The sequence below is a fragment of the Centrocercus urophasianus genome, unplaced genomic scaffold (genome assembly GCF_019232065.1).
Source record: "Centrocercus urophasianus isolate 14NV4802_14NV808 unplaced genomic scaffold, USGS_Curo_1.0 seq_19, whole genome shotgun sequence".
NCBI classification, from domain to species: Eukaryota; Metazoa; Chordata; class Aves; order Galliformes; family Phasianidae; genus Centrocercus; species Centrocercus urophasianus.
Genome location: NW_024884744.1, coordinates 15007817 through 15032075, shown reverse-complemented (window position 1 = coordinate 15032075; position 24259 = coordinate 15007817). Strand labels below are relative to the sequence as shown.

Sequence of the window (24259 nt, the reverse complement as noted above, 5' to 3'; positions counted from 1 at the left end):
TTGGTGTAGGAGTTGTGAGGATTAACTAGCTAATATTTATGGAACATACATATGGCACGTGGATGGTAAGTGCTACATTACTTATAAATAAAAAGAAAGGACTTATAAGCAGAGATAAGTTATTTGGCTGTTCTCTATTGGAGAACATTTAGAAATCTGTAGCGCAGCAGTCACCAGCAGTGACAGATGAGCAGAGGCAGACAGGAAGCACGCTGTTCTATATTATGTCTGGTAAATGGCAAGGGTGTTTTGAAAGATGGCTGCAGGAAGTAACCATGCATTAAGTAAAAAAAATCACTCAATTTAAACTGAAGGATAAACAAAAGTTTATCTCAGAACTGAAGTTAATTGTGTAAGAGCAAAGTGTAAGAAATTAAGGAAGTAGAAAAGGAAGACAACTGGAGAGTATAAAACTGAAATATGGCAGTAGCATAGAATATTTTTTTAGCTACAGAAATAGCAAACAGTTATATATGCTAAATACATATCTTGATATAAATATGTATCCTGAAGAGGGAAATGTAAGTAGTAGAAAAGTGTTCTACATATCACAGAATGTGAAGGAAAGATATAGGGAATAGAAAGATGCTCTAGAAAGTAAAGAAAGTTACATCTTGATCTTAGATATCAAGAATTGTGTGGATAAAACTAGAAACACTGGAAGTGCATTTGAGTTTGGTCTTTATACTGAAGTACAAACAAGTACAACTCTTTTGTTTCTACACAAGGAAACAGAGGGCAGTAGAAGTTAAACATTAAGTGAGGTTTCTAAGGTAGAAATTATATACAGTCTCAGGATGCCTTAGTAAATAAATGATCTCCCTTACTGCTGGCAACCTCTGAGCCTAAGACATTTGTATCAGGCATGCTGAGATGTTTCACCCTGCCATGGCAAATGCTCAGGCATGTCAGAGCACCAGTAGTGAAAAAAAATGGTTCACATGTGCAAAGTAAGCGGGATTTGGAGGAATAGAAACATCTGCAATACAGTGATGTTTCACTGCCCCCTATCATTCTTCGTATCTTCATCTCAGGGTAAGGAAAGATTACATGACATGGATGGGTTCAAAATTCCCTGTTACATGCAGAATATATGTGTATCGAGCATGCTCATTACAAAAGAGGGAAATGTTTCAAGCAATATACACTGTGGAAGTCCCTCTGCTGGATAGCAAGGCATCGCAAATCTATATTCTTAATGCACATAAAAACATCACTAGGTTACTTCTAGGCTTAATTCCATTTTAAGGAAAAGGAACCAATGTAACTGTCCCTAGACTTCTTTGCTGCAAAGTGAAATTTATTTTCATTAAGATGTAGGCAGCAGTTGGAAAGTCGTATGTATTACACTGCATATGAGTGCAATAGTACATGTTAAAACAACACATCCTGAAGGAATTATACGTATGTTTATGAGATCCGCAACCTGAGAGAAAATACAGCCTCTGATAACGAGACTCTTGGTAGTTAGACGGCGGTATTTCAGCTTTTCTGCTGAAGCACAGCCTCTTTTCAGCTGTTCCCACAAAGCTCTGTACTTATCTGCAAACGTGCAGCTTCCCCTCACGCTGCCCCGCAGATCCCTGCTTTTCAGTGGGGAGGCAGCACTCTAGTTCCTCTCCTGCTGTCTCCTTGTGGCATGCTGTCCCCACCTCCAGAAGGCTAGCATGCCTGCAAGGCCTGGTGGCTTCCTGTGGGGAGGCCTGGGCACTGATACCTATCTCCAATTTTAGCAAGGAAATAAGATTTAAACTTAAAAACGATGATGAAAGTTAAATCCAGACACCATCCTGAGATTAGAAGGAATAAGTCAGCAGAAGGAGTAGAAATACACGGAGAGCTGTGCATTAAGGAGTCTTGACTTGTGTTGAAGAAAACGCTAGAAAATGTATCAAAATCAGCACTGAGCTGTTAGTGGCCTTTCCCTGCTGAGTGTGGCTGGTATCTGCCTGCAGCAGCAGGTTTCTCCTCTTCAGGGAGACGCACTGCTGCTTTTTTACATTGCTGTGGCTTGTATCTGTCTGTTTATTATTCAGACAGAGGTTATGCCGCCAGTACATGGCAGCGCCGGCACCTTGGGCCTGGATCCGTATGCGGCCTGCCCGCGGAGCTCCGCTCTCCTCGGTCCCGGCACGCTGCGGCCAGCGAGGCGCATTGCGGCCCTGCCCGGACGGCCCGGAGCGGCCTAGCGAGGCCCGAGCCCTGCCCAGCACGGCCTGGCGCGGCGCTGGGCGAGCTCGTGGCTCCGCCTGGCGGCCCCCGTCAGCGTCTCCCCCCCGCTGTGCATGGCCGCTCGGCCCGCGGTGCGGGGGTCGCCTGCGCCGCTTGGGGGAACGTTCTTGAGGACACGTTCCTAGAACAACGCTCTGCAGTATAAATGCAGCACGAGCTCGTTGAAAGAAATTAATAAAACTTAGGAGAAATAATTTAGAGTTGAGTCTTGACAGTTATGAAGTGTTTCCAAGAAGCTCAGTGTTTGTCTCACGCCTCAGTGCGTAAATAATGCTGTTCTGGGTCAGCTGAGTATCACAAACCCAGTTCTTAATGTCTCTGGCCTTAGTTGTGTATACAGAGCGTATTATAGTCATTGCGTGCTTCGTAAGCATTGTGTTCACCCTTTAATGAATGAATACAAGAAGGTTGAATTGTAGCTATTACTGCTGTAATTATTTTTGAAGGCACCTAGACAAAAAACTTCCCCAATGACTTGGCATTGTCATGCTTTAGTTGGCAAATTGTGTCTGAAAGCACATGGGCTCTCAATTAGCTGAGCACAAACAATACATCTGTGCTCTTCCATTATTCTCAGCTTAAAGTTGCAATTTTCCCAGCACCACTGTACAGGAGTTCAAAGCAATCAGCAAACACTCGCACTTGTCAGCCTCTTAGCAGGGCCAGGTGCCTGACTGGCCCATTGAACAGGTTCTGCTGCTGAAAAATGAGCATCTACAAATGACAATCCATGCTTTTCCCTGTCCAATCAATGCAGAGTTTGGTTTTGCTTTTTTGTTTTGTTTTGTTTTGCTTTGCTTTGTTTTTTTACCTTCCAGTCTGTGAAAAATACAGAAGTGCTGGTAGATGGAGAACTCTGCAGACCTTCATCCTGAATACCAGCAAAGTGGCAAACAGAAGGAAAAAAGGGCATTAGTAAGAGAATAAGTACCTGCTAATAGCATAAATAAGCGCCACTGCTCAGTACTGTAAAACCTTGCTGGATGCAGTCCTTGAAGGATCACCATCTGAAACCAACACAAAACCCAAATGATTCTGCTCTTATGGTTTTAATAGTGCAGGGGTCTTACAATGAAAGAACCAGTCTCTGTCACACCTGTTCCCTGGGCCATAGGGAAATTAAGGACCCCCCTGGGCTGCTGGCTGCAGGTGAGACGTAATACCAAATTCCTATTCAAAATAAGTATCAAGCTACAGTGTTTGTCACCACTCTGGTATGGCTCTTCTGTCGCTCTTTTTTTCATCTCATTTTCAAAATTTTTGACACTATACCATGTATTTTGGATGTAGCAAAATACTTGGAGCAATTCATGGAATGATGATAATCATTTTCTTCTCCCAGTGTTTAAATCCCAAATATCCCCCTTCGAACAGTGCGGTGTCTGAGATCTGTCTGTGCTCCTGGAGCCAGGATCATGGTTGTTCATTTTTGCTATTTGATGTTTTTCTTCATTCAAACTGTGTCTGCAGTGTGGGAGCAGTCTGTTAGCCTCCCTGTAATCGGAAGACCCGTGGGTTTTTGGTCTGCACTTTTTATACGCTGTTTATTGCTTTGGGTGGTAGCTTATGAAACTATTTACTTAAGGAACTAAATTACTCCTTCTGTTTAACCATCATTTTTAATAAGGCTTGGGATAGTCACTAGATCCAAAACCTGCCTCATGTTCGCCATTAGGATTTACCACAATCACATCTAAGAATCATAAACGATATCCGTAACAAGTTTGTCTAAGTATCATAAATAAAGTCCCTGTGTGTGTAGACAATGTGTAGAACAAATCCTGTCCTTACCCCAGGGATCTGTAAGCCCAGTATAACAGGTGAGAGAGTAAACAGCTGTAGACTGTGAAATAAAAAAAAAAAAAAAAAAAAAAAAAAAGGAATAAAATTCACTGTATCTTTGACAGAAATTTATTCCGTTTTATAAGCCACTAACATAATGAAATGTATTTGAATGTTTTATACCAGAAAACAAGGTAAAGTTAGTTAGAAAAAGTTTACTCATGGAGAAGTTGTCAGGGTCTGTGTAGAAGAAATCAAATACAGACGCAGAGTTTTGTGATGGCAGTTTTCAACTGCTTGGGAGGGAAAAGACATTAAGTCCCACCTGGGTAGATTGGCAGGTGTGGGAGAACCCAAAGCAGGGAGCAGAGAAACCCCTGGCGCAGCCCCTCCCTGGTGGGACGTGAAGCGTCCCTGCTTCTCTCTTGAGATAATGGATTTGACCAGAGTTTGGCCTGAGCGAATGTGAAAATCCGAGTCGTGCCGAACCACGGGACTCTGCCTGCTGAGGACCGCAGGGACTTGGGATTTCTGAGCTTCTGTTGGTGCTTTCACGAAGCGCAGCAGAGCCCCGTGCCCACCAGAGGGAGCGCGTGGATTACTTTAAGCCATCTTTTTCTTTCCCTTCAAGGACAAATATTGTGTGCACACGAAAGCAAAATTCTGCTGTCATCAGTCCAGCTAAATACACTGACAACATGTTGGATGAGAGCAGCAACAAGAATGTTAATGTTGTAGGGATGGCTCCACATCGCGTTATGGTGTGTTGCAGCCCGAATCTGGTCTTACATAATCAGTGCGTGGGTCCAAAGCAGATTGTTTCTAAATATAAAACTGAAAACAGAGAACTCTTATTAAAAATAAAATAAAATAAAGAAAAAAAAAAGAAAGGAAGAAAAGAAAATGAAAATGCAAACCTTGGAGGGGATGGAATTGCCGCATCCATCATCCTTCACCTCCCAGGCACGCCTGACTGATTGGCACAAGAAGCCAACGTGTCAAAGCCGCCTTCTGTTGGCAGACAGCCCTGCTGCTGCTGTCCCAAAGTGTTTTCCTGGGCGTTTGGCTGGTGTGATCATGCAGCAGAAGCAGGTTGCTGCATTTCTGCCAAGCACTGATTGAAGAGCATGGGAAAGAGCGTGCTGTGCAGCCCAGGCATGTGCTGCAGCCACAGCAGGCCCTGAGCAGGATTTGGTGGCTCCATGTTACCCCCAGCTTGGGGCAGCTGCAGAGCCTGTGGAACTGCTGGGGGCTGCACTGCACACAGGTCTGTGGCTGCATAGCAGCAGCACTTCTCTGAGGTGCCTGCTGGTTTTGCAAAGGCACCACTGGTCACAGCCATTTGGGACATGCAGTTTTAGGATAGGACACAAAGGAGACTTGTTGAGGGAAGCAGGTCAGCTTTAGCAAGTATACTGCTGCAGAAAGAAGGTGCTGGACACAGGAGCAGAGTGAGCAGTTCTTGCAATCTATAGCACCAGCCCTATGTTTTGTCTGCATACCTTTCCTCACCCCTCAAGCTCCAGCATGGAGAAGGAGAGTGGGAGGCAGAATGTTGCATTCCGTTATATCTCATCTTATAGTGATCTCTTGTGCTTAGATAGGTTTTATAAGCTTGCCAGCAGAATAGAGAAAGAGGTTTGTTCCCTCACATAAGAAGATGAAACTTTTCAAATACAATAATACTTGGAGAAGGAATGAAATGCAGCGCTTATGGGAGTGTTCACTTTCTTCATGTTGTTTTTTTGCTATCTTTATCTGGGCATTTTTCAGATCTGAGAATTTACCTTTTTGAAGAGCAGCCTTGAAAGGATTTAACCTACGTGTTGAGTTGGAACAGTGTGTTTCAGTATTTCAAAAAAGTGTCTTAGCTCAACAGGGAAATGTGTGGGAAGGATGCAGCAGCCTAAGAAGCACAATGCATGTGGCTGTTCCCTGGAAGTGACTGACATGCACAGCCCCTGGAAGCTGCTGAGATGTTCAGAACATCAGCAGGAAGACAAGGAAACAGGCAGGTCAAACCCATTGTACATCCTAGATTGTGAGGGAAAGTAAGGAGATTCTCGGCGTACTTAGAGGCAAAGCAGACAGTAGGCACAAGCAATGCTTTTATCAGCAAAAAGGAAAGAAAGTAGCAAGGAGATGAGAAGAAAGGAAGCAGTGAAGGGCAGCAACCTTGGGGCTTGCTCTTTTAGGACTTTTGGCTGCGTGCCTCTAGATCCCTGCAAAGAGGGCTCAGACATGGGGACAGCAGCCAAAGCACAGCCCTTTCAGCCAGTCCTTCTTTTTGAGGGTCAGTGTTGTGCATGAGGGTGAAGAAATTAATGTGATGTCCTCAGAAATTTAGAACTAATATTCCCTATAAAAGACTTAGACTGTCCATGAAATGGAGAGATTAAAAGCCTTAGAAGTTTAAATGTTTAATTGAACAAATGTTACTAAGCTATACCTCTTGCAGCTTATGAAACAGAATCAGTGAGATCACTGTTCTATCCTGCCTGCAACAAGAAACTAAAAATTTACTGGAAGTTCTTCATCTCCAGCTCCTACAGCATTGTACATGGTTCTACTGAAAATAATTAAAAACTTACTGTAGCATTAAATATATAATGTAGCTATGTGGAATTATTTCAGTCTAAGCATCTGTAAGTTGCCTATAAAGGATTTCATTTGGTAGCAATCCTTCCTCTTTAGGGAATTTTTCTTTAAGGCATTTCTCATAAATTTGTTTATTCTCTTCTAAAATTTCTAAATTCACTTCAAAGCTTGTTCTGAGATTTTCGTGTGCAAACAATTAGCTTAGTCACACTAAGAGGGATACAGTACCAGAACAACAACAATTGCAAAGTTTATTTCAAATGCTGTTGCAACCACTATTAAAGACATTGTGCCTTGGTTTAAAAAAAAAAAAAAATTAAAAAACAAAAACAGAAGCATGCAATTTCCTTTTTTTTCCCTTTTCTGTGTGTATTTATGTTTAACTCAGGGGAAGAATTTTATAATATTCTTAAAGGAAAAGTAGAAATAAAAATGGCATGGATTCATGAAAGCATGGGTTTATATATAGGCATTCTCTGTAAATGAACCAACTATTCTGTAACTATTCTGTACTCTAGGTAGAACAACCTTATCTGTCTGCTCGTGCACATTTCAGTTACCTCCATGCACTTCCACTTGTCTTACCTTTTTTGTATATGAACAGAATGTATTTTACCATGTTTTCTGTTTGAATTGTGTGTGCCTGATGCATAAAACAACGCAGATCAGCAAGGTTCCCCCTCCATCTGCACTGCCACAAACCATCCAAGCTTTGTTCTCATGGTTGTTGCCATTTCACCTGAATCTTTTGATGTCTGTATAGCCTTATACAGTATATTGCACTTACTGTACCTGTATAGTATCTCGTCTGTATACTGTATGCACATAAATATGTATATTCACTCATGTATGTATGTATAGTATGTTTATATACCTATGTATATGTATGTGTGTTTGTTCATAATCTTTCACTAGAACTGTGTGGCTATTCATGTACATCCTGTGTGTGCCAACTATGGACAAGTATGAATGCCAGCACCCACTTTTGATAACTTACTTTTATTCTCATTTTGTCTCGTTAAACAATGAAAATAAAAATGTCATGTATTTTAAATGAGATCCTTAAAAGATTATTATTTTTACTAATGTAAAGTTTTGAGCTTTTCAGTAAAAAAAAAGTAATAATAATGTGTACACATATATATATGTATATTTTTAACAGAACCAAAATTGCAAAGATACTTGTATTTTTCATGACAGCTTTTTATGGTTGAAAATTATTGGGTAACAGTCCACACTCTGTAGGCTTGATTCATGCTGGCCAGGTGTCCCGTGGTTTAGAAATGCTCTTACCCAGTCGGGCTCTCGTGCAGCAAATCCCAATCTGTACTCAAGGAGGATTTGCACATACAAGTGCTGGATAGAGAAGGGCCTTACTCAGCCTGTAAATTGTCTCCAGTGCAGGTGAGCTCTAGGAGCAGTTTCAATACCGTACTTACTGAATCAATTTTATAGCAGCATTTTGGATACGGTTTGTCAGCTATGATTTCAAACTGCCTCTTATGCTTTGCAGTCTATAGTAACATACAATGCCAGTTGATTAGGCATTTATTGAAACAGCTAACGATCACTTACTGGCCCTTTACTTAATCACCACACATCTGAATACGGGCGAGGTTAACTTGCCTTAACTTCCCTTGCCCAGAAGGGCATTGACATCCCTTTAAATCAAGGGGACAATTGATACGTATTTTCCAGTTGAGCGTGTATTTGTTCTTCACTGCATTGGAGCTTCCATAACAGTCGTATGTGTTTTTGTCTGAGGCCTGGGAGTGATAAATTCACTTCCTTTAACTTTAATCCTATCATCGTATTGTCTTGTCCAGCCAGACCAGTCTCCGTGCACAGCACATTACTGCAGCAGAGTGGCAGCAGCTACTCAGAAAAAAAATCTTAGAAGAAAGATCTTTATGCAGGAAATAGTAAGGAATTTCCAGTGTGACAGAGTCACTGTTATGAAAAACCTTCACCCCAAACAAAATTGCGTCACAGAAATCCTTTCCATTTTTTTTCTATTCAGTTACAAGGTTAAACTCTGACCTCGCTCACGTCAAGAGCAAACTCCCATTTCACTCATAAACTACAACTGGAATGTCCAAGGAATGCTTTTTCTCAACAAAAAATAATATGGGGAAAGGATACATTCCATTAGGCAAGCTTTGTGTACATGGTCCAGCAGGCCAATCTTAAGCCTTTTCGAGACAATGGTAATTAATGGTCTCTCGGGTCGTGTTGGCCCATCTCTTTTTTACAGTCTGGAAAAGCACAATGAGTGTCTGGGGTTGATAATAACTATTGTATAATTTACATCTGGGTCGCAACAGAAAAGAGTAAAAATGAGAAAGGACAATGGCAATACTATTTTAAAAAATAATAATAAATTATGGCTCTTGCTTGATTTCTGAACCAAACTTTAAAGCACAAACCAGAGCAAACAGCAGGTTTTTGTTGGTTGGCGATTTGTTCACTTATGTTACAAGGGATACATGTGTGTAGCTTAACATGGATTAGAATGTTTGGTGTATAACCTATTGTCTTAAACCATTCCTTACAAAATGGGTGTTTAAATTTCCTGGGGAGAGCTGGAATTCAACCCAAGCTACTGCCATCAGCTGAAGCCGCTTCTGCCTGATGGTTCACGGGTTCACACAAATGAAGCTGTGGTTCAGCATGCTGCTATTCGAGGTTTACTCTGTTGCAGTCTTCTCAGTGAATTAATGCTAAACCAGTGTCACGCTGTATCAGCAAATGTCATCCAGCTGGAGATTGCCTTTTATACAGAAAAGCAAAAGTAACATATGGCAACCACTGCACCTAGTGAATCCCAGTTTCCAAAATCTTCATGCGCCAGTCTAAGTTTCTTGCTTGCATTTTAGCTCTGTCAGTAAATCTAGACTAAATTAGATTTGGGTGCTATATTATTTAGCAGCTTCTCATATATATGAAATTGTATGATGTTGCTCTGAGGCTAGAGGAGATGTAGTACTGCATACCAGGAAAGGCTCTCACATTTGGATTCTTTAGAAGCTGTCAGTACAGTTTCTAAGTCCAGGATCTGTTCATTAACTATATGTCAAGCTGGGGTTAGTGTGCTTAGATCACTGAATGCTGAACAAGTAGATCTGAAGGGAGCAGCACTTTCAGAGCTGAGGCATTCTCCCTTAATACATTATTTTGTTTTTGCTTTTTTTTTTTTTTTTTTTTTTAAAATATATTTTAAATGATTCTTATGACCATTTTCTTGAAAATACTAGAAAAATACAAAGACTTGGTGGCTTAGCTGAAAAATCGGTGGTGAAGTTCTTAACTGTCACGGCAATAAAGATTAGTTGAATCTTCAGTTCAAATGCTGGCATCAGGAGGAAGAGTACTGAAGCTCATGCATTTATTTCTGGCTTGCATAAAATGATGTGCAATAAAGTGGGGAAACTAATCGATTTTGTGGTTTCTCCATGTTACATTTTTGTATCTTTAGACCAGGCCACAGAGTCCACTTTCTCTTAGTTCTTCAAGTGTTGGGATTGTTTCCACTCATTTTCTTTATTCCTAGTTCAATTTTTCTTTCTGTCTTGGTCACTAATGGATGACAAGAAACAATGACCTAGAGTTTGTATTCTGCTGCCTTCAGCTCCCTTCTGCACAAGAGCTTTGCAATCTGCAAGGGTTGGATCTTGAAGAGATAAGGATCCTGCCCGCCAGCTACTCTTCTTGCTCCATGCCACATCTTAACTCAAAGGAGGAGGTGCTGGAGACACTAATTGCAGGTGTTCTGTACTGTGGACATGCTTGGTCATAGGTTGGGCTGCCTACAGTAGTCATCGAGGTCACCGCTTCAAACCGTCCTGCTATTTCAGGACTGGTAGATGAGCAGTTAAGGCACACATGTTGGAGTAGCAACTCTCAGCAAGAGGAAGAGCTGGGGAGACAGGGTTAGCAACCTGTTAATGAAGTCTGGGACTTTGAAGTGTTACATTGTGGTGCAGTTAGCTCAAGGTCTTTGTACCACTGAACTCTCACAAAGACTGGGTTTTCTGTCCTTTGTGCCTCCTGTGATTGACATAATACAATATTGAATTTTGCCTTTCTATTTTGCAGTGAACGAGAGGATGTGTCATGGTGGGTAGCTTGAGTTCTACACGTATTGCTTAGCAGAGGCTTTGATTTGTCATAAGTAATCTCAATAGAAATGCACTTTGTGATGATCCACTGTGTAAATGAGATGCATGAGACTACTTTACACAATACCAGTATAAATTGCTTTGCAGCCTCTTACTTTAAACATACCAGCATTTATAGGATGTGTTACCTAATAGCAAATCAAGCAGTACATTTCAGACGGTTGTTTTGCATAAAAAAAAATTAGCTTAGAAGAGAAAGATAGAGGTTTACAAATATGTTGCTAATGCAGGGTCAGGGAGATCTGTAGTGAGACTGCCAGCATGAAAACAGGCTGCAGGATGGCAATTTATCCTTTAACGTTTTCTTTATTTATAGCCTCAGCAATAATCTGAGGGTAACCAGAAAACTTGAGGCATAGGAGTGTGTGCAATGCTGATTCTGTACAAAGTAGCTGTGGTATTTAGTAATTGGAAGCAATGAATCATGAAACAGGAGGTCTGGAGTCAGAGGTGCTGATGGTTTATTAACTATTTGTTGATTTAATTTTTAGGTAAGTGTTAATTGTTCATAATCTTGAATCTTTGGGAATTCTCATAATTCCAAAGATTCTTGTTAATTGCTTTTAAGTAGTGGATTAGTCAGACCACAGAGCACAATGTAACAGGTCTTTTAGCAAGTCCTGTATTTAGAAAAGGTGCCCAGATTTCTCTTACAATATTGCACAGTATAATTACAAGAGCAGTATGATAGTGGTAGAACAGTTGTTATAGGGAGTCTTGTTTTGTTTTGTCTTTCTACAGTGGTGTCACTTGTTTGGAAACATGTTCTCAGAAGTTTGGAAATACAGAATTATGGAGATCAAAACAGTAAACTCAGCAAGTCCAAATATTAAAATGTGATGCGTACCCTGTTTTTGAAGTTGAAATATCAGGAGTCAGTGAAGTCCTTTAAATATGCAGTGAAAGATATTTTGTTCAAACCATTGTGCGAATGGAATTCTTTCCCAGCCCTTAAAAATATTATCACCTGGATTTTAAAACCAAGATGCCAGCAACTGTATGATAACACCTACATTATTTCTGCCACAGCAGAAATGACAGGTTGACTGGCAAATGTTCACTTCCAGATCTGTGCCAGTAACATTAGAGATGTTTCTATACAAACAGAAAATTGGCTTTTAGTGGCTTGCACTGAATTAGAAATATAAAGGGAAAAATTCTTGAGAAAGCTGGAAATGCATGTTTTCTTCCACTTCTGGTCTGTTATATGAGTCAATCAGAAATGTACTGCTAGCAAAGTTTATAAAAACGTACGCTTAGTACAGGCCATCAGTGCGTACTTCTATGCCTTTTTTGGTTAATATTCCTCCCTGTTCAAGGGAAAAAATGAAGATTTCCTTGTGTGTCCTAAGAAGAAGAATTTGTGCAGGAAGCAAGAGGGCGGTGCGCGTGGCGCGTAGCACTGTGTGCCTGAGCTTGCGGTGCGGCTGCGGGAATGCAGGGGGCTCACTGCGCTGCGGCTGCGGGCTGGGAGGACACCGTTAGGAAACACCTTGGATGCTTCCGGAGGCAAATTTGCAATTGTGTGCAATTGTGTGCTCAGCTGTCTCTGGGAGCGTTACCATGCACTGACTGCATGGCGAGTGTCTGCTTTCACAGCTCACCCTGCACACGCTATGTGTTCCTGAATGTGCTGTTACTTTTAATCACCTCTGCATTAATAACCAATTGTTGTTTTGAATTTAGCGATGATGGGAGGGCTGGGTAGCAGTACAGAGCTGTTAGAATGACTGGCTGGGCTGAGTCAAACTGTACCTTCTTTTATGTCAGTACTGTTCCAGAGCAATGGTGGCAGATACAGCCTGTAGCTTTACGCTCACTTCCCAGCTTTTACAGCCACTGGAGGTAACAATGTTTAATTGCAGTGCAGTGTTTATAGCTAACAACAGAAACCTTGTCATTTTCCAACTGCTTTTCAGAAGGCTTTTAAAAACATTTGGGGGGGGGAAAGAGGGAGGGGTGTTACTGTTTGTTTGAACAAAGTGTAGTCAAGTTCTTTGACCCGTGGAGTTGGTGGGCAGACTCCTGCTGGCTTCGGATGAGAAAAGATCTCGGTGCCCAGAGCCTTTGAAACCTGATTCCTGCTGAACTCTTACATTGGACAACTCCCATTTTGTGAAGGCATGCTAAAGGATCTCCGCGTCGAGCTAAGACTGTCAGAGAACGCATCATAAGCTAACTCTTGCTACTTAGCTTAGCCCACTGCCACCTGCAGCCATGGCATACGGCTGCCTCCTAGGAGCCACCCTCTGGAGTGGAAGCACCTTGGAGACACCTCCCAGCCAGCTGGCTGGGACCCATGTGCATGAGAGAAGGCACCATCGAGTGTTTCAGTGGGAAAGAGAGTTTGGAAGCTCCTGTTTGAGCACAGGCAAGAGGAAGGAGGGAGGCAGTATCTTTTCCTCCCAGAGGATGGTAAGTGGCTTTCAGAAAGCCTTTTTGTTTTACTTGTAGCCTGCCCAAACAATCCAGCATGCTTGGCTCTACTGAGTGATAGGTAGCACTGCTCACAGCTTGCACTGTTCATGGGTCGCTTTGTTTGCAGATGCAGGAGGCATTGCTACTAATCTCCAAACATCGATGCCGTTTTTATTTCATTATAGTTTGAGTTGGTTTAAGATCACTTTGTTACAGCCTCACGTCAGCTGTTGGGCTTTCATTTTATTTATGATATGCTGTTGTCATGAAGAAAAGAGTGTTTGTACAATATCCACGATCACACATGTGAGGTGTGGTGCTCCTCATCCTTTGTGTAAATGAAGTCAGCCCCTCTGCCTGTCCTATAGCAGAGCGAGGACACCGATAAGAACGAGAAGAGAGCAGCATCTTCCTCAGCCCCATGGCATGTACAATGTCAGCAAAGTGGGAACCTATGGTACTAGGAACAAAAATTACAGAAGCCCCACTGAATCATCTATTCAGGGACTACTTATTGCTTCTGATTTCAGTTCCAAAGAGACAGCAGCATTAAAAAAAGGCAAACCAAGAATTTGACTGCCAAGATGTCACACAGAAAGCATGGGTTGTGGCATTGTCTCAGCCCTTATGCAGTGATCCATATTTTTTTTTTTTTTTTTTTTTTTTTTTTTTTTTTGTCATTAGAAGTTCATATATCTTAAAAGAAAACACTCAGAGAAATTCCAGAACATAAAATATTGGGTGGTTAATCCAAATATTAGAAAAGTTTACTCAAAAATTGATGAAAATGGACAACGCTTTTGAACTTTATGGCCAGTATATTCTTCTCCCCCATGGGATTTTTAGCAGCACCTATTTTTCCTTATGGAACTATATTGCACCTTTCAATGGAACATTTTCTGAAATGCCTTTCAGGGCAGTGAATTGGCATGGATTTATCCAACCCACACTTCACCGTTATGGCCTGGCTTCAGAGATTATTCACTGTATTTTCAGTCTGGCTCCCACATTTTTCTTTTCACAGCTCTCGTATTTTTCATTTGGAAAGGCTGTGCAATATGTGATTGTTTGTATATATCGTAAAGATTTTGCTTTATTCTTCTTCAGTAGCATGCATGTGTCTGACAGCTCACAAAGACCCGCTTTTTTGGTATTTTGGGTCCTGTTGATGAAAATCTGGTTGCTGAAGGGCCAGGACGTCCTGTCTGGCATTTTAAAAGGTCACCAACAAAAAGATGGAAGACATTTACATTGTTACTGCAGCTAAGAGGTTTGGAAAGTCACATCTATCAGTAGCTGCTTAATAATGTTTTCTTCTCTTTCTTCCTGTTCAGAACAAATCTGTTGCGCTTTGCTGGGAGCTGGGAAAGAGCTATGTTAATTTACATTTGTGTTTCTTCCTTTAAATATCCCTACTTTGAGTGCTTTTGTGGAGGAGCCATGCAGCACCCAAGACCAGGCAGAGCCCGTACCAGAGCAACAGAAATGGGAATACTCTGCAGGAGTGTGTTTCCCAAACCCTGGGTTTTCTTTGGGATTATGAACATTTCTCGGTAAATTTGGATATGGGAGAGAGCTATGGAGTGTGCTGACCTCTGGTTGACGACCTGTTCTCTGAGAGCAATTCAACTGTAGATGTTCTGCCCATCAAACCTCTGCCACAAGACTCCTGGAGGCACCTACACACAAAAATACACCGATCCCACTTTATAAGGGAGGGAATTTGTTCAGCTAATTTGTCTCAGATGTTCATAAAGTACTGAAACACTCACCAGCCTTTTGGGCTCTGCTGTTCACTCAGATTTTCTTAGACAAAACATTTTGCACAATATTTTGAGAATGTTAAAGTTGCCAGAATTATTTTTTTTTCTTAGTTGAAAGATGGTTTTATAATGTGACTTCTTGTTCTGAGACGCTGACAGAGTAAAATCTGAGGGTATTCAGCAATCATCATAAGGTTCACTGCTAATATTTTGAGAATAAAAATATTAGAAATAGGGCAGATAGGAAAAGTAAGGTGACAAAATGTTGATCTCTACTAAGCTGATGAATAAAACCGTGTAGAAGAACTCAGTTTTGCATAGTGGAAGAGGTTTTTGCTTTTTTTTGGTGGATGTTCAATTTGGGGACTTTGGGAGCCTTCAGGAACAGGGCAGCCATATAGCTGTGTAGTATTAGGAATGCTCTACTTCTTTATAGTAACTTGTAACTGTTATTTTTTTGTGTCCTTCGCATTGAATATATCCCTTTGTAGAGGTGATTATAGCAACTCGGTGCACAGGTGAGGCCAGAAAGAAGGGAGAGTATGAGAAGAATTAGTTCTGGTCCCAAGTGAGAGCTCCATTGGTTCAGCAGCCACAGAAAGGATTTAAAGGTTTAAGTCTCTGTGCTAAACATTGGTTTCAAGCACCTCAGCAGCCCTGCAGAAGCCATTGCAGGTTACTGCTGGGATTAAACAGCTCAGCTGAGTGCTGTGCTGGCCTGAGAGCCCCACTGCCCGTGGTCTGTGTAGGACTCGCTGAAAATGGAGGTCATGCAGTTGGAGATTTTGTGTTAGCAATAATTATTGTCATTATTCTCTCTTAGGTCCCTCTTGCACTTGCTCAAAGCTATATTTTAATATGCAGATATTAATGCTAGAATAGGGCAAAATACCAAAAAAAGCCATGAACATTCGTTCTCCCTCTTAAACTTTTTTCCCCTTATCCCTTAAACACAGCAGCAGCCTATGTGCTCACTCAGTCCATTTTGGCAAATGATTTTCCATGTCTCCTTTCTGCACTTCATGCCACACACACATTTTCTGAGTGTAGTGATGGGAGAGGAACGTGCTCTGCAGGAAGGTGCTGTGTGAAAAGAACAGCCTTTATATAGTGTTTAAACTAAATAGATATGGTGTTTAAACCATCACAAGTAGTGTTAAAAATCCTGTGTCCTGGAAAGGGGAAATGCTTGAATTCTTTGTGGTAAAGGACTCTCTGGCTGCTTCACAATATGGTGGACAGAATAAAAAGGGGTTCTGGAGCTGTCTACACTTAGGTTTATTTTAGGGGCTGTTTTGCAGAGGGTGGCAGAGTGTCTGTGTAACTGATACATTCTGCAGCACCTTCTCTATCTTTGTGAAGTTGCAATTGGTATTTCGGAGTTTAGCACGTCAAAATTGCGCTTCAGTCCCCTTAAATCCCACGGAGTGGATTAGCTACCAGCAGACGCCATGCTGGCTGCAGCACCACGTGGTGTGATGGTGAGGATGTGGGTGTTGTGGCCAAGGCACACTCCCTTGGATGTGCTGCAGGCAGTGTCGATGCGTAGCCGCAGGGCTTGGCGCCAGTGCGGGCTGTTTGCTCGTGGGACGGTCATAAAAAGGAGAGGGCTCCACATGCTTGTAAGGGGACACCAGCACTCAATCACTGCTGCCTCCAAGTTCAATCCAGAAGTTGGTGTGGTGCCGTGTTGTCATTGTGCTGCTTAATGAGTTGTGTGCAGACTGCGCTGTCATGTCCTGACCCACGTAGGAGAACCCAGCCAAAATGAAGACACTGCTGTGTAAGTAGTAATGCATCCCTGATGGATGGCAGGAAAACTGCCTCTGTTAGAGCCTCATCCACAGCCCGTGGAGTCACTGGGGGTGAGAGGAGTGAGTAACACCATTGGGATGGGTTGGGGACCAGGCCAAAGAGACAGCCAAAGGGAGAAGGTCCTGCTTTGGGACAGGGGACCTGTTTCATACCTGCACTATGTTATGAGGAAAAACTGAGCATTGGATTAGAAAGAGAGGCATAGTAGGCTTCCTGAAGATGTTTAGTTCAACTGTAAGGAGGGTGTAAGGAGGAAACTACAGATACGTTACCCATGTAACTGCAAATTCGTTAGAACGTTCAGGAGCACAACATGTGTTGTGATCTACTCAAAGAACTATTTAATAGATATAACACAAGGTAAGCATATTTTTGTTTCAGTATAAAGCAAGAACATTTTATCTAAAATTCTTTTATCCTGTATCAGCCATTGAAAACCATTTGTTGCAACAGTTTGTGAAAAAAAAGACTTTTCTGTACTTTGTTATTTTTCTACTTGCATTCTTTATTACTTTTTTTGTTAGGTTTTCTCATATTTATTCCTTTACTTTTACTTCCTGCTAGATTCAGAACATTTTCCATTTATCCAGAGAAGCTAAATGCGCTTTAAGCAGACAGCAACTACAGAGGTCAATGGCAGTTTCTTTGCTGTCTTTAGGAAGACCAGTCCCCAGTGCAAGGAGCTCAGTGCATGCCCACATTTAGCATTTTGATATTTGTGAATGAAATGCAGATGCGTTATTGAATACTACTAATAAAAACACATTTCCTTCATGAATCATAAAATGCTGCCAAAGTATTAGTGCACATGTGCATTTGCATGACAAGATCAGAAATGTACTTGGACAGTCCTTGCAAGTGCATGGCATGCGTTTACTTAAAAATTTATCACCAGTGGGGAAAACAGATTTTGAGAGGCTGTAAGAAATCACTTCAGATTTGCAGATTATGTGCTCTGAGGAAGATCTCTGGTTTGCAGGAATGCAGTGTGTGATCCAAGTATGATAAGCCCTTTCAGGAGAGTTTAGTATTTGGGATTTCAGTTACAGAAGCATTTGAAGACACACACGTTTTCTTGACACGTGAGCACCATGCTTAACTCAAATGAAGCCACTTTCTCAGGCTTTGGCGGGGCTGTGACATACACTTACAACTAAACATATGCTAACCTCCTTTTTTGGATCAGGATCCTGTTTTGAAATATTCTACATGTGTGAAGACATGGAGTTTCTAATCAGTTGAAGGCTTCTAGATAATGAAATATCATCACAGAGAAGGATGGGATAATCCATATAATTCTCATGGAGCTCATTAAATCACTTTGAAAAAACAACTGAACACAGAGTTATATTTAGCTTGATTCTCAGAAGTGTTAGTAGCATGCTTTTAATGTGACAGATTGGATATGGAAAGCAATATAAAACATGGGCTTCAGTGTATAGAATTTTTTATTTCTTCAGCTTAAGGACATTCTTAAAATCCATGTGCATTTTTAAGATCTTTTCCATCATTTAAGATTCAGCTAGTGCTGGTTTGCCAAAAACATTCATCTTTATTAGCTTTCAGTACTCTGTGCTCAGAAGAAGTTAAAAAGGGGACCATTTATTAGCCCTGTTTTTCTTTACAGTAGTAGCAAGAAGTGAAGACTGATTTTGCTTCTTTTGTTGGCATAGATATTTTTTGTTCTGAGACAAATGGGAGTTATTTTAAGAGTGATGTTAAAAGAACATCTTTCTTTCAAAGAAACGACATCTTCAATCTATAGCTAAATAGTTATTTGTATACTTTTTTTCTTCTTTTTCCTTTCTTCCTCTCTTTTTCTCCCCCTAACAGGTGACATGTATGCAGTGGTTGCAAGGGGACCATACAATGCTGGATATGATTGAGAAAAAACGTTGCCTCTGCAAAGAAATAAAAGCTCGACAGAAATCAGAGAAAGGACTCTGCAAACAGGACAGCATGCCTATCTTGCCGAGTTGGAAAAAGAACACCGGGACCAAGAAATATAGCCCTCCTCCTTATTCCAAACAACAAACTGTTTTCTGGGACACTGCAATCTGAGAGGTGTGTGGAGGATGCTCTCTCCACCGCATTGCACCATGCACAGGTAGCCAGCTTTCTTAATGAGGCAAAGGCTCTAACTAAGACTTACCTGCAGGTGGTGAACTTCCTCGGAAAAAAACGCACCTGTACAGTGCTCACCTGTCAATCAAAAGAGAGTTCTAAATTTCCAACTGGATTAAGGCATATATATTTATCCAGGATTTTTTTGGATCCAGAAGATATTAGAATGTAAATATTTTGCCAATATATTGAAAACGCCCAAACTAATAACACTGCTGAAATATATATATATATATTCAAAAATTTATGAAGAATTTTACTATATAATGTTACTGTTATATGGTTTTATTAACTATTTTCTATGTGGTATTCTAATGTTCCCTCACAACCCCCACCACCATTTTATTTCTCTTACCTGCCTAGATTTGGCCTCTGTACAAAAGCATGTGGTTGTACATTATATTTAACGGGACAGTGTACAAAACAACTCGGTGCTAGGGCTGTAGAAGTTACCTAGAGTTGTGCTTGTTAGATGTCCTTAGCTTTTTTGGAGGGAGGGCTGGACAAGGGAGAGAGTTTTGGTGTAAAACAGCAGAACTGCAGGCCATGCAAATGGGAATGCTCAGTGTGGATGCCCAAGTTTACAACACAAATTTCTCTGCATCAGTTTTCTCACCAGTTTAACTGCATAGATTGCCCTTGCTTTTATCCTCATCGGTTAATCTCCATCTATAGCTACTTGCCAACAAGGGAAGCTAAATTTTCTGAAGAACAAAACAGAAACTCCTCCCCATGACATCCAGCTGGCTAGTGGAGACCAAGGTTCACTGTGACTGAGCGATGTACAGCCCGTGGCGAGGAGCCCGCTCGTTAGCAGGTTACAGCCGTGGCATTGCAGCCATGGCTCCTGTCTGCATTTGTCTTTGGTCCAGAAAAGAAGGGTGAAAAACCTGTTTACATGTTTATTAGTTTTAAATCCAGCAGCATGTCCTGTGTCAGATTACTGTGTGTTACCTATGGAGGTTGGCATTCAGCCCCCCTGATGGCTGGTACAGAAATCTCCCTCGATGTCACGTGGGTTAGAAGCAGAGGCCATGTAACATGTTCTCCCACATCTGCCGTGTCATCTTCCTGGCTGCCCCTGTAATTGGCTTAGAGTCCTGTATGATATTACACGCATTTTGACAGAATATTATGTCATGACCAAAGAATTACGACCTCCTGGTTTTAACGGGAGAAAGAAATGGTTTAAGCTGATAATGAGGGTAAAATCTTTGTGGTGAAATATCTTCCAGAAGAAGCCGTTGAGAACGAGGGAAGCTTGTACTGCTGTGGAGTGGGAAAAAAAATTATGGCATATATTTTGTATATTTAAATTTCTATGTGTCTGAAATTTGGTAGCACAAAATTTCTCTTTAAAACAATCATTTTAGTATTATATTCTGTGAGAAGAAAAGTTGTGTTGTTTAAAACTTCTTGTTATATCGGCTTTTCTTTGAAATTCTATTGACAGCATTGCCACAGCTGTAATTGCTGATCAAAAAACCAAAAATAACAAATTTTAGAAGGTTTTTGTAATCTATATTGCTAAAGTTTAAGTTTGAGTAATGCTTTATCAGTAGCAGTTTCTTTTCAGCCTCTGAAATAAAGTTTTTAAATATTTTATAACTAACTAATGTATATTTTGATGTCCAAACTGAGATTTCTGTAAAAGATAAAGTGTGTGTTTATATGTGTGTATGTATATTAGCATTATTGTGTATGTGTATATGCATATGTATACACACATATATATGTATATATGCATGTATCTCTCTATATACTCATAGATGTGTGCATTAAATAGTTGTATGTTAGGGATATACTGTGACAGGAATGGGTACGCAATTGAAATGCAGATTTAAAGACCCCCTCACAGCCCAAATGACAGAAGAAGTGAAAAACTCCAGAGGCTGTGAAGGAATCTTTGAATACATGCGACATCCGCTACACCAACTGTACATTCTGCTTATTCTCTTTTTTTTTAAAGAAAGAAAATGGCAGAAGAAAAACTCCAGAGATCTCGTAAAGTTCCAGAATCTGCTGGAAAGAAGACGACTTGTTGGTTGTGAGAAATCTGTTGAGATAACGGGTTCATTGTTCAGAAAGCATTTGTTCTTTGTCTTCCTTGTTAGGTGGCAAGAGAAGAAATTCTCATAACCATGCCTGAAATACTCAGCTCAGCTCTTTCCCCATCTGCACCAAACCTGTGGTGACAAAACAAAACCACCGTCTGGCTGTGCTGTGACACCCACGACGTGCTGGCTGTGCAGTCCCAAGCTGTGGGTGAGCTGGGTGCTGCACTGTCACACCCTTTGGAGGACAGCAAACATGGAAGAAAGCAGTTCTGCCGTGTTCAGTAGCGTTTGTTCATTCCGTGTCCTTTCCACATCAAGGCGTAATAGGAATAACGATCAGGGAATTGAAGCATTCTTGTCACAGACTTGCTTGTACATTCAGCCTGCCATAGAAGCCACCCCTTGTTTTGCTTTTATTGCTCAACACTATTTATGTTGTCCTTAAAAAACTGCCGTGTGCTTCCAGACCTCCATTGTATCCCATGGAAACAATGGCATTTTGTTTTAAAGTGCAACACTACGTGAAAAAGTAAAATAGAACTTAGCACTTACCTTCCAAGCACTTTAGAAATGTGGACTGAACCTCACGCTCGTGAGAATCATTATAAGGAGGAGGGAGTGAGGCTCAGGTTGAGGAGTTTCCCAAGGTCACGGACTCAGCCAGGGCACCACAGACGTGTCCTGGTGTCCTGTGATGGCTGGCCCACCCCATCACTCACGTCGCAGAGCGTCGTGCTGCCTGCTGCACAACATCAGGACGCTGTTCAGATGTTCTCCACATTCCCTATTGTCTCAGCAGTTTCTGTGTCACAGGGTGAATGACAGTGCTTAGCTACGCGCAGTCATTGAAGCTGTAGTCTGTATAAATATGCAATCTGTATATACATACAGATCACATATATACACACACTTATGAAGACTGTATATATGAAGTTGTTTGGTATGCACTTACTTTGCTTTAAACTCCTGAAGTTAAACATTATTGTGTAGCAATTTGTGTAAAGTGCACTGTGATTTCCAGAAAGCACAGTAAAGTCACAGGTCTTGTTATTCTTGCACTAAAAATGTGTTTACGTATATTAGCCAATGTATGTCTACTTTATTGCTCCTTTCGACAAAGCAAATGGTATACAATGGTATGGGTTCTTTTTGGTTTGGGTTGTTTATTTATTTTTAAGTGGACAATGGCACTATGTTTTTAAATGACAGGGTTTTTAAATGAAATGAAATCATTCTGTGTTCATTCCAGTGTAACACATTTACCGATATCTTAAAACTGAATGTCATGTTGCTTTTTTTTCATATTTCATTAGAAATTGTCAGGTATGTGCCTGAGATTGTGTAGGAGTAAGGAGTAGCTAGAGGCTAACTGTAATAATATATTACTAGCCGTTTCTATATACACAGTATAAATACATATTAATTTTCTTTTCATTTTTGTACTTGATTTTTTTAGGTAAGATGTAATTAAATGTAACTTTGATACTTCTGAAGTAATAAGATGTTGTTTGAAGATCAATTCTGCTTTCTTTAGTGCATTGACAATATTTTACAATAATTTAGTGCTTATTTATTTGTGCTCCAGTGTAATTATAATAAAAAGCAATAGTTTAAAATATTTGGCTGTTCATTTTCATTTGACGGTTTCAGTGTAAAGCTGGATTGTTTGCTAGGAATTAGCCAGAGTTTGCTTGGAAGAAAAGTCAAGTCACAGGTGTATATTTACAGCATTCCCTGGACACGTCTGTAATCACACCGAATGTTGGAGGAAGTGAACAAATTGCTTTAATAGGTTAAAATTTGCAAGTCGTGCCTAGTTGCATCTAATGCCATGACTGCCATCCTCAACTAAATCCTCAGGATAAAATTTCTCTGTAGAAGAGCAAAGTGTTTGTTTTTTTAAGCACCTTTTAGAGTTTGGTAATGAAAATGGGCACATCAAAGACCTCTCTTCAAAGATCTGCCCATGACCAGAACATATACTGATGGAAGAGGGACCCATCTGCCATCCAAAAAGCTCTTAAAAAATCTGTTCAAAAAGTCAGTGTAATTTTATGTTTCCAGCCAGAATCTTTACTTCCATCGCGATGTGAAACCTACCAGCAGATGTCCTACCAGCAGAATTCCACAGGGCAGCAGGGCACGGCAGAGCTGTGGGATAAGGAGAGCACCTGTAGAACCCCACAAACGATGCTGATCTTCTGTGTGACTGTTTTCATTACTTTGTGTCTTTTGTTATCGCTGAAGTTTTGCAGCATGGATTCTCTGTCTGAGAATCTTGTGTCCTAGTTTTTAAGATGTGATTCTATAATGTAAAGTTTCCAAGACGAAGTAAGCAGCGATCTTAAAAAGAACACAGGAAAAAAAAACAAACCAGTAACATTCCTGCTATAGCACTGAGACCAAACGTATTTCTGTGCATGGAAAAATCTTGTTTCAATATGCCAAATAGATACTGTCCATGTTTGCATGGATCTGTATGTAAAACTGATCCAGTGGAAATCTTTTGGTTGCTCTTTGCAGGCACTGATTCCAAGTCAGATTGCAGATGACTGAAAAAATGCTTTCTAAAAGTGTCCATCCAGAAGCCATGTGCTTTCCCAAGGCACAGCCTCTCTCCTCAACATCAGCCTTGCTGCTAAGCTAAGCCTTGCTGCCAGCTTCTGCTCCTCATCCTCTCCCCAGCCCCTGCCACCAACAAGGTGTTCAGAGTGACCCATCCTTCAAAGCAACCCCCAGCCTTTTGTCCCAGGCTCATTATTTTGTAGATACATCCCATAGGGGTGATTAGAAATGAATGGAACAACATTTTGCAGGGAATTTTTTTCCTAAAGACCTCCAGATTTAAAAGAGGAAAAGAGAATGTCTGTCAGTTGAAGAGACAAACTGTGGTCTGTTCTGTTCAGTGAGACATTTCACGATATTTAGCCTCAGTTCCCGTCTAAAGACTTTCCAGCATGACTCCCTACACCCACTCCCTCCACATGTCATGCATGACCATTGCTGGAGACAGCAGCACCTGAAGGAATGAAAGGGAAGAATTGACAAATGCAGCAGGAAGCACAAATTGTGGGAAAATCAGATTTTTTTTTTCCATTTTAGAATATGTTTATTGGCTTTCCTTGCCACTGCAGAGAGCTTTCTATGTGCTATTGTGTCTTAAACAGAAGAGGTTTGAATGAAAAGGAGACAAGACCATAAAAAGCAATGGTTGAGTTTTACACTTGCATTTGCTCTAAGTTTATTTGAAAGTTGAAAGGTGCCTGCAGTGCTATATCTTGGGTATCTGCTC

At 40.9% G+C, this 24259-nt stretch overlaps 1 protein-coding gene across 1 annotated transcript in view; it reads left to right on the top strand.

Moving 5' to 3' along the window:
• The window catches only part of NYAP2 (neuronal tyrosine-phosphorylated phosphoinositide-3-kinase adaptor 2), a 125022-nt gene extending 105907 nt beyond the window's left edge, over positions 1–19115 (top strand). Inside the window, exon 8 of the mRNA XM_042820892.1 lies at positions 18620–19115. Coding sequence (XP_042676826.1) covers positions 18620–18847 — 228 coding nt within the window. The 3' untranslated portion in view covers positions 18848–19115. The remainder of the gene's footprint in view (positions 1–18619) is intronic.
• Positions 19116–24259: the final 5144 nt, after the last annotated feature.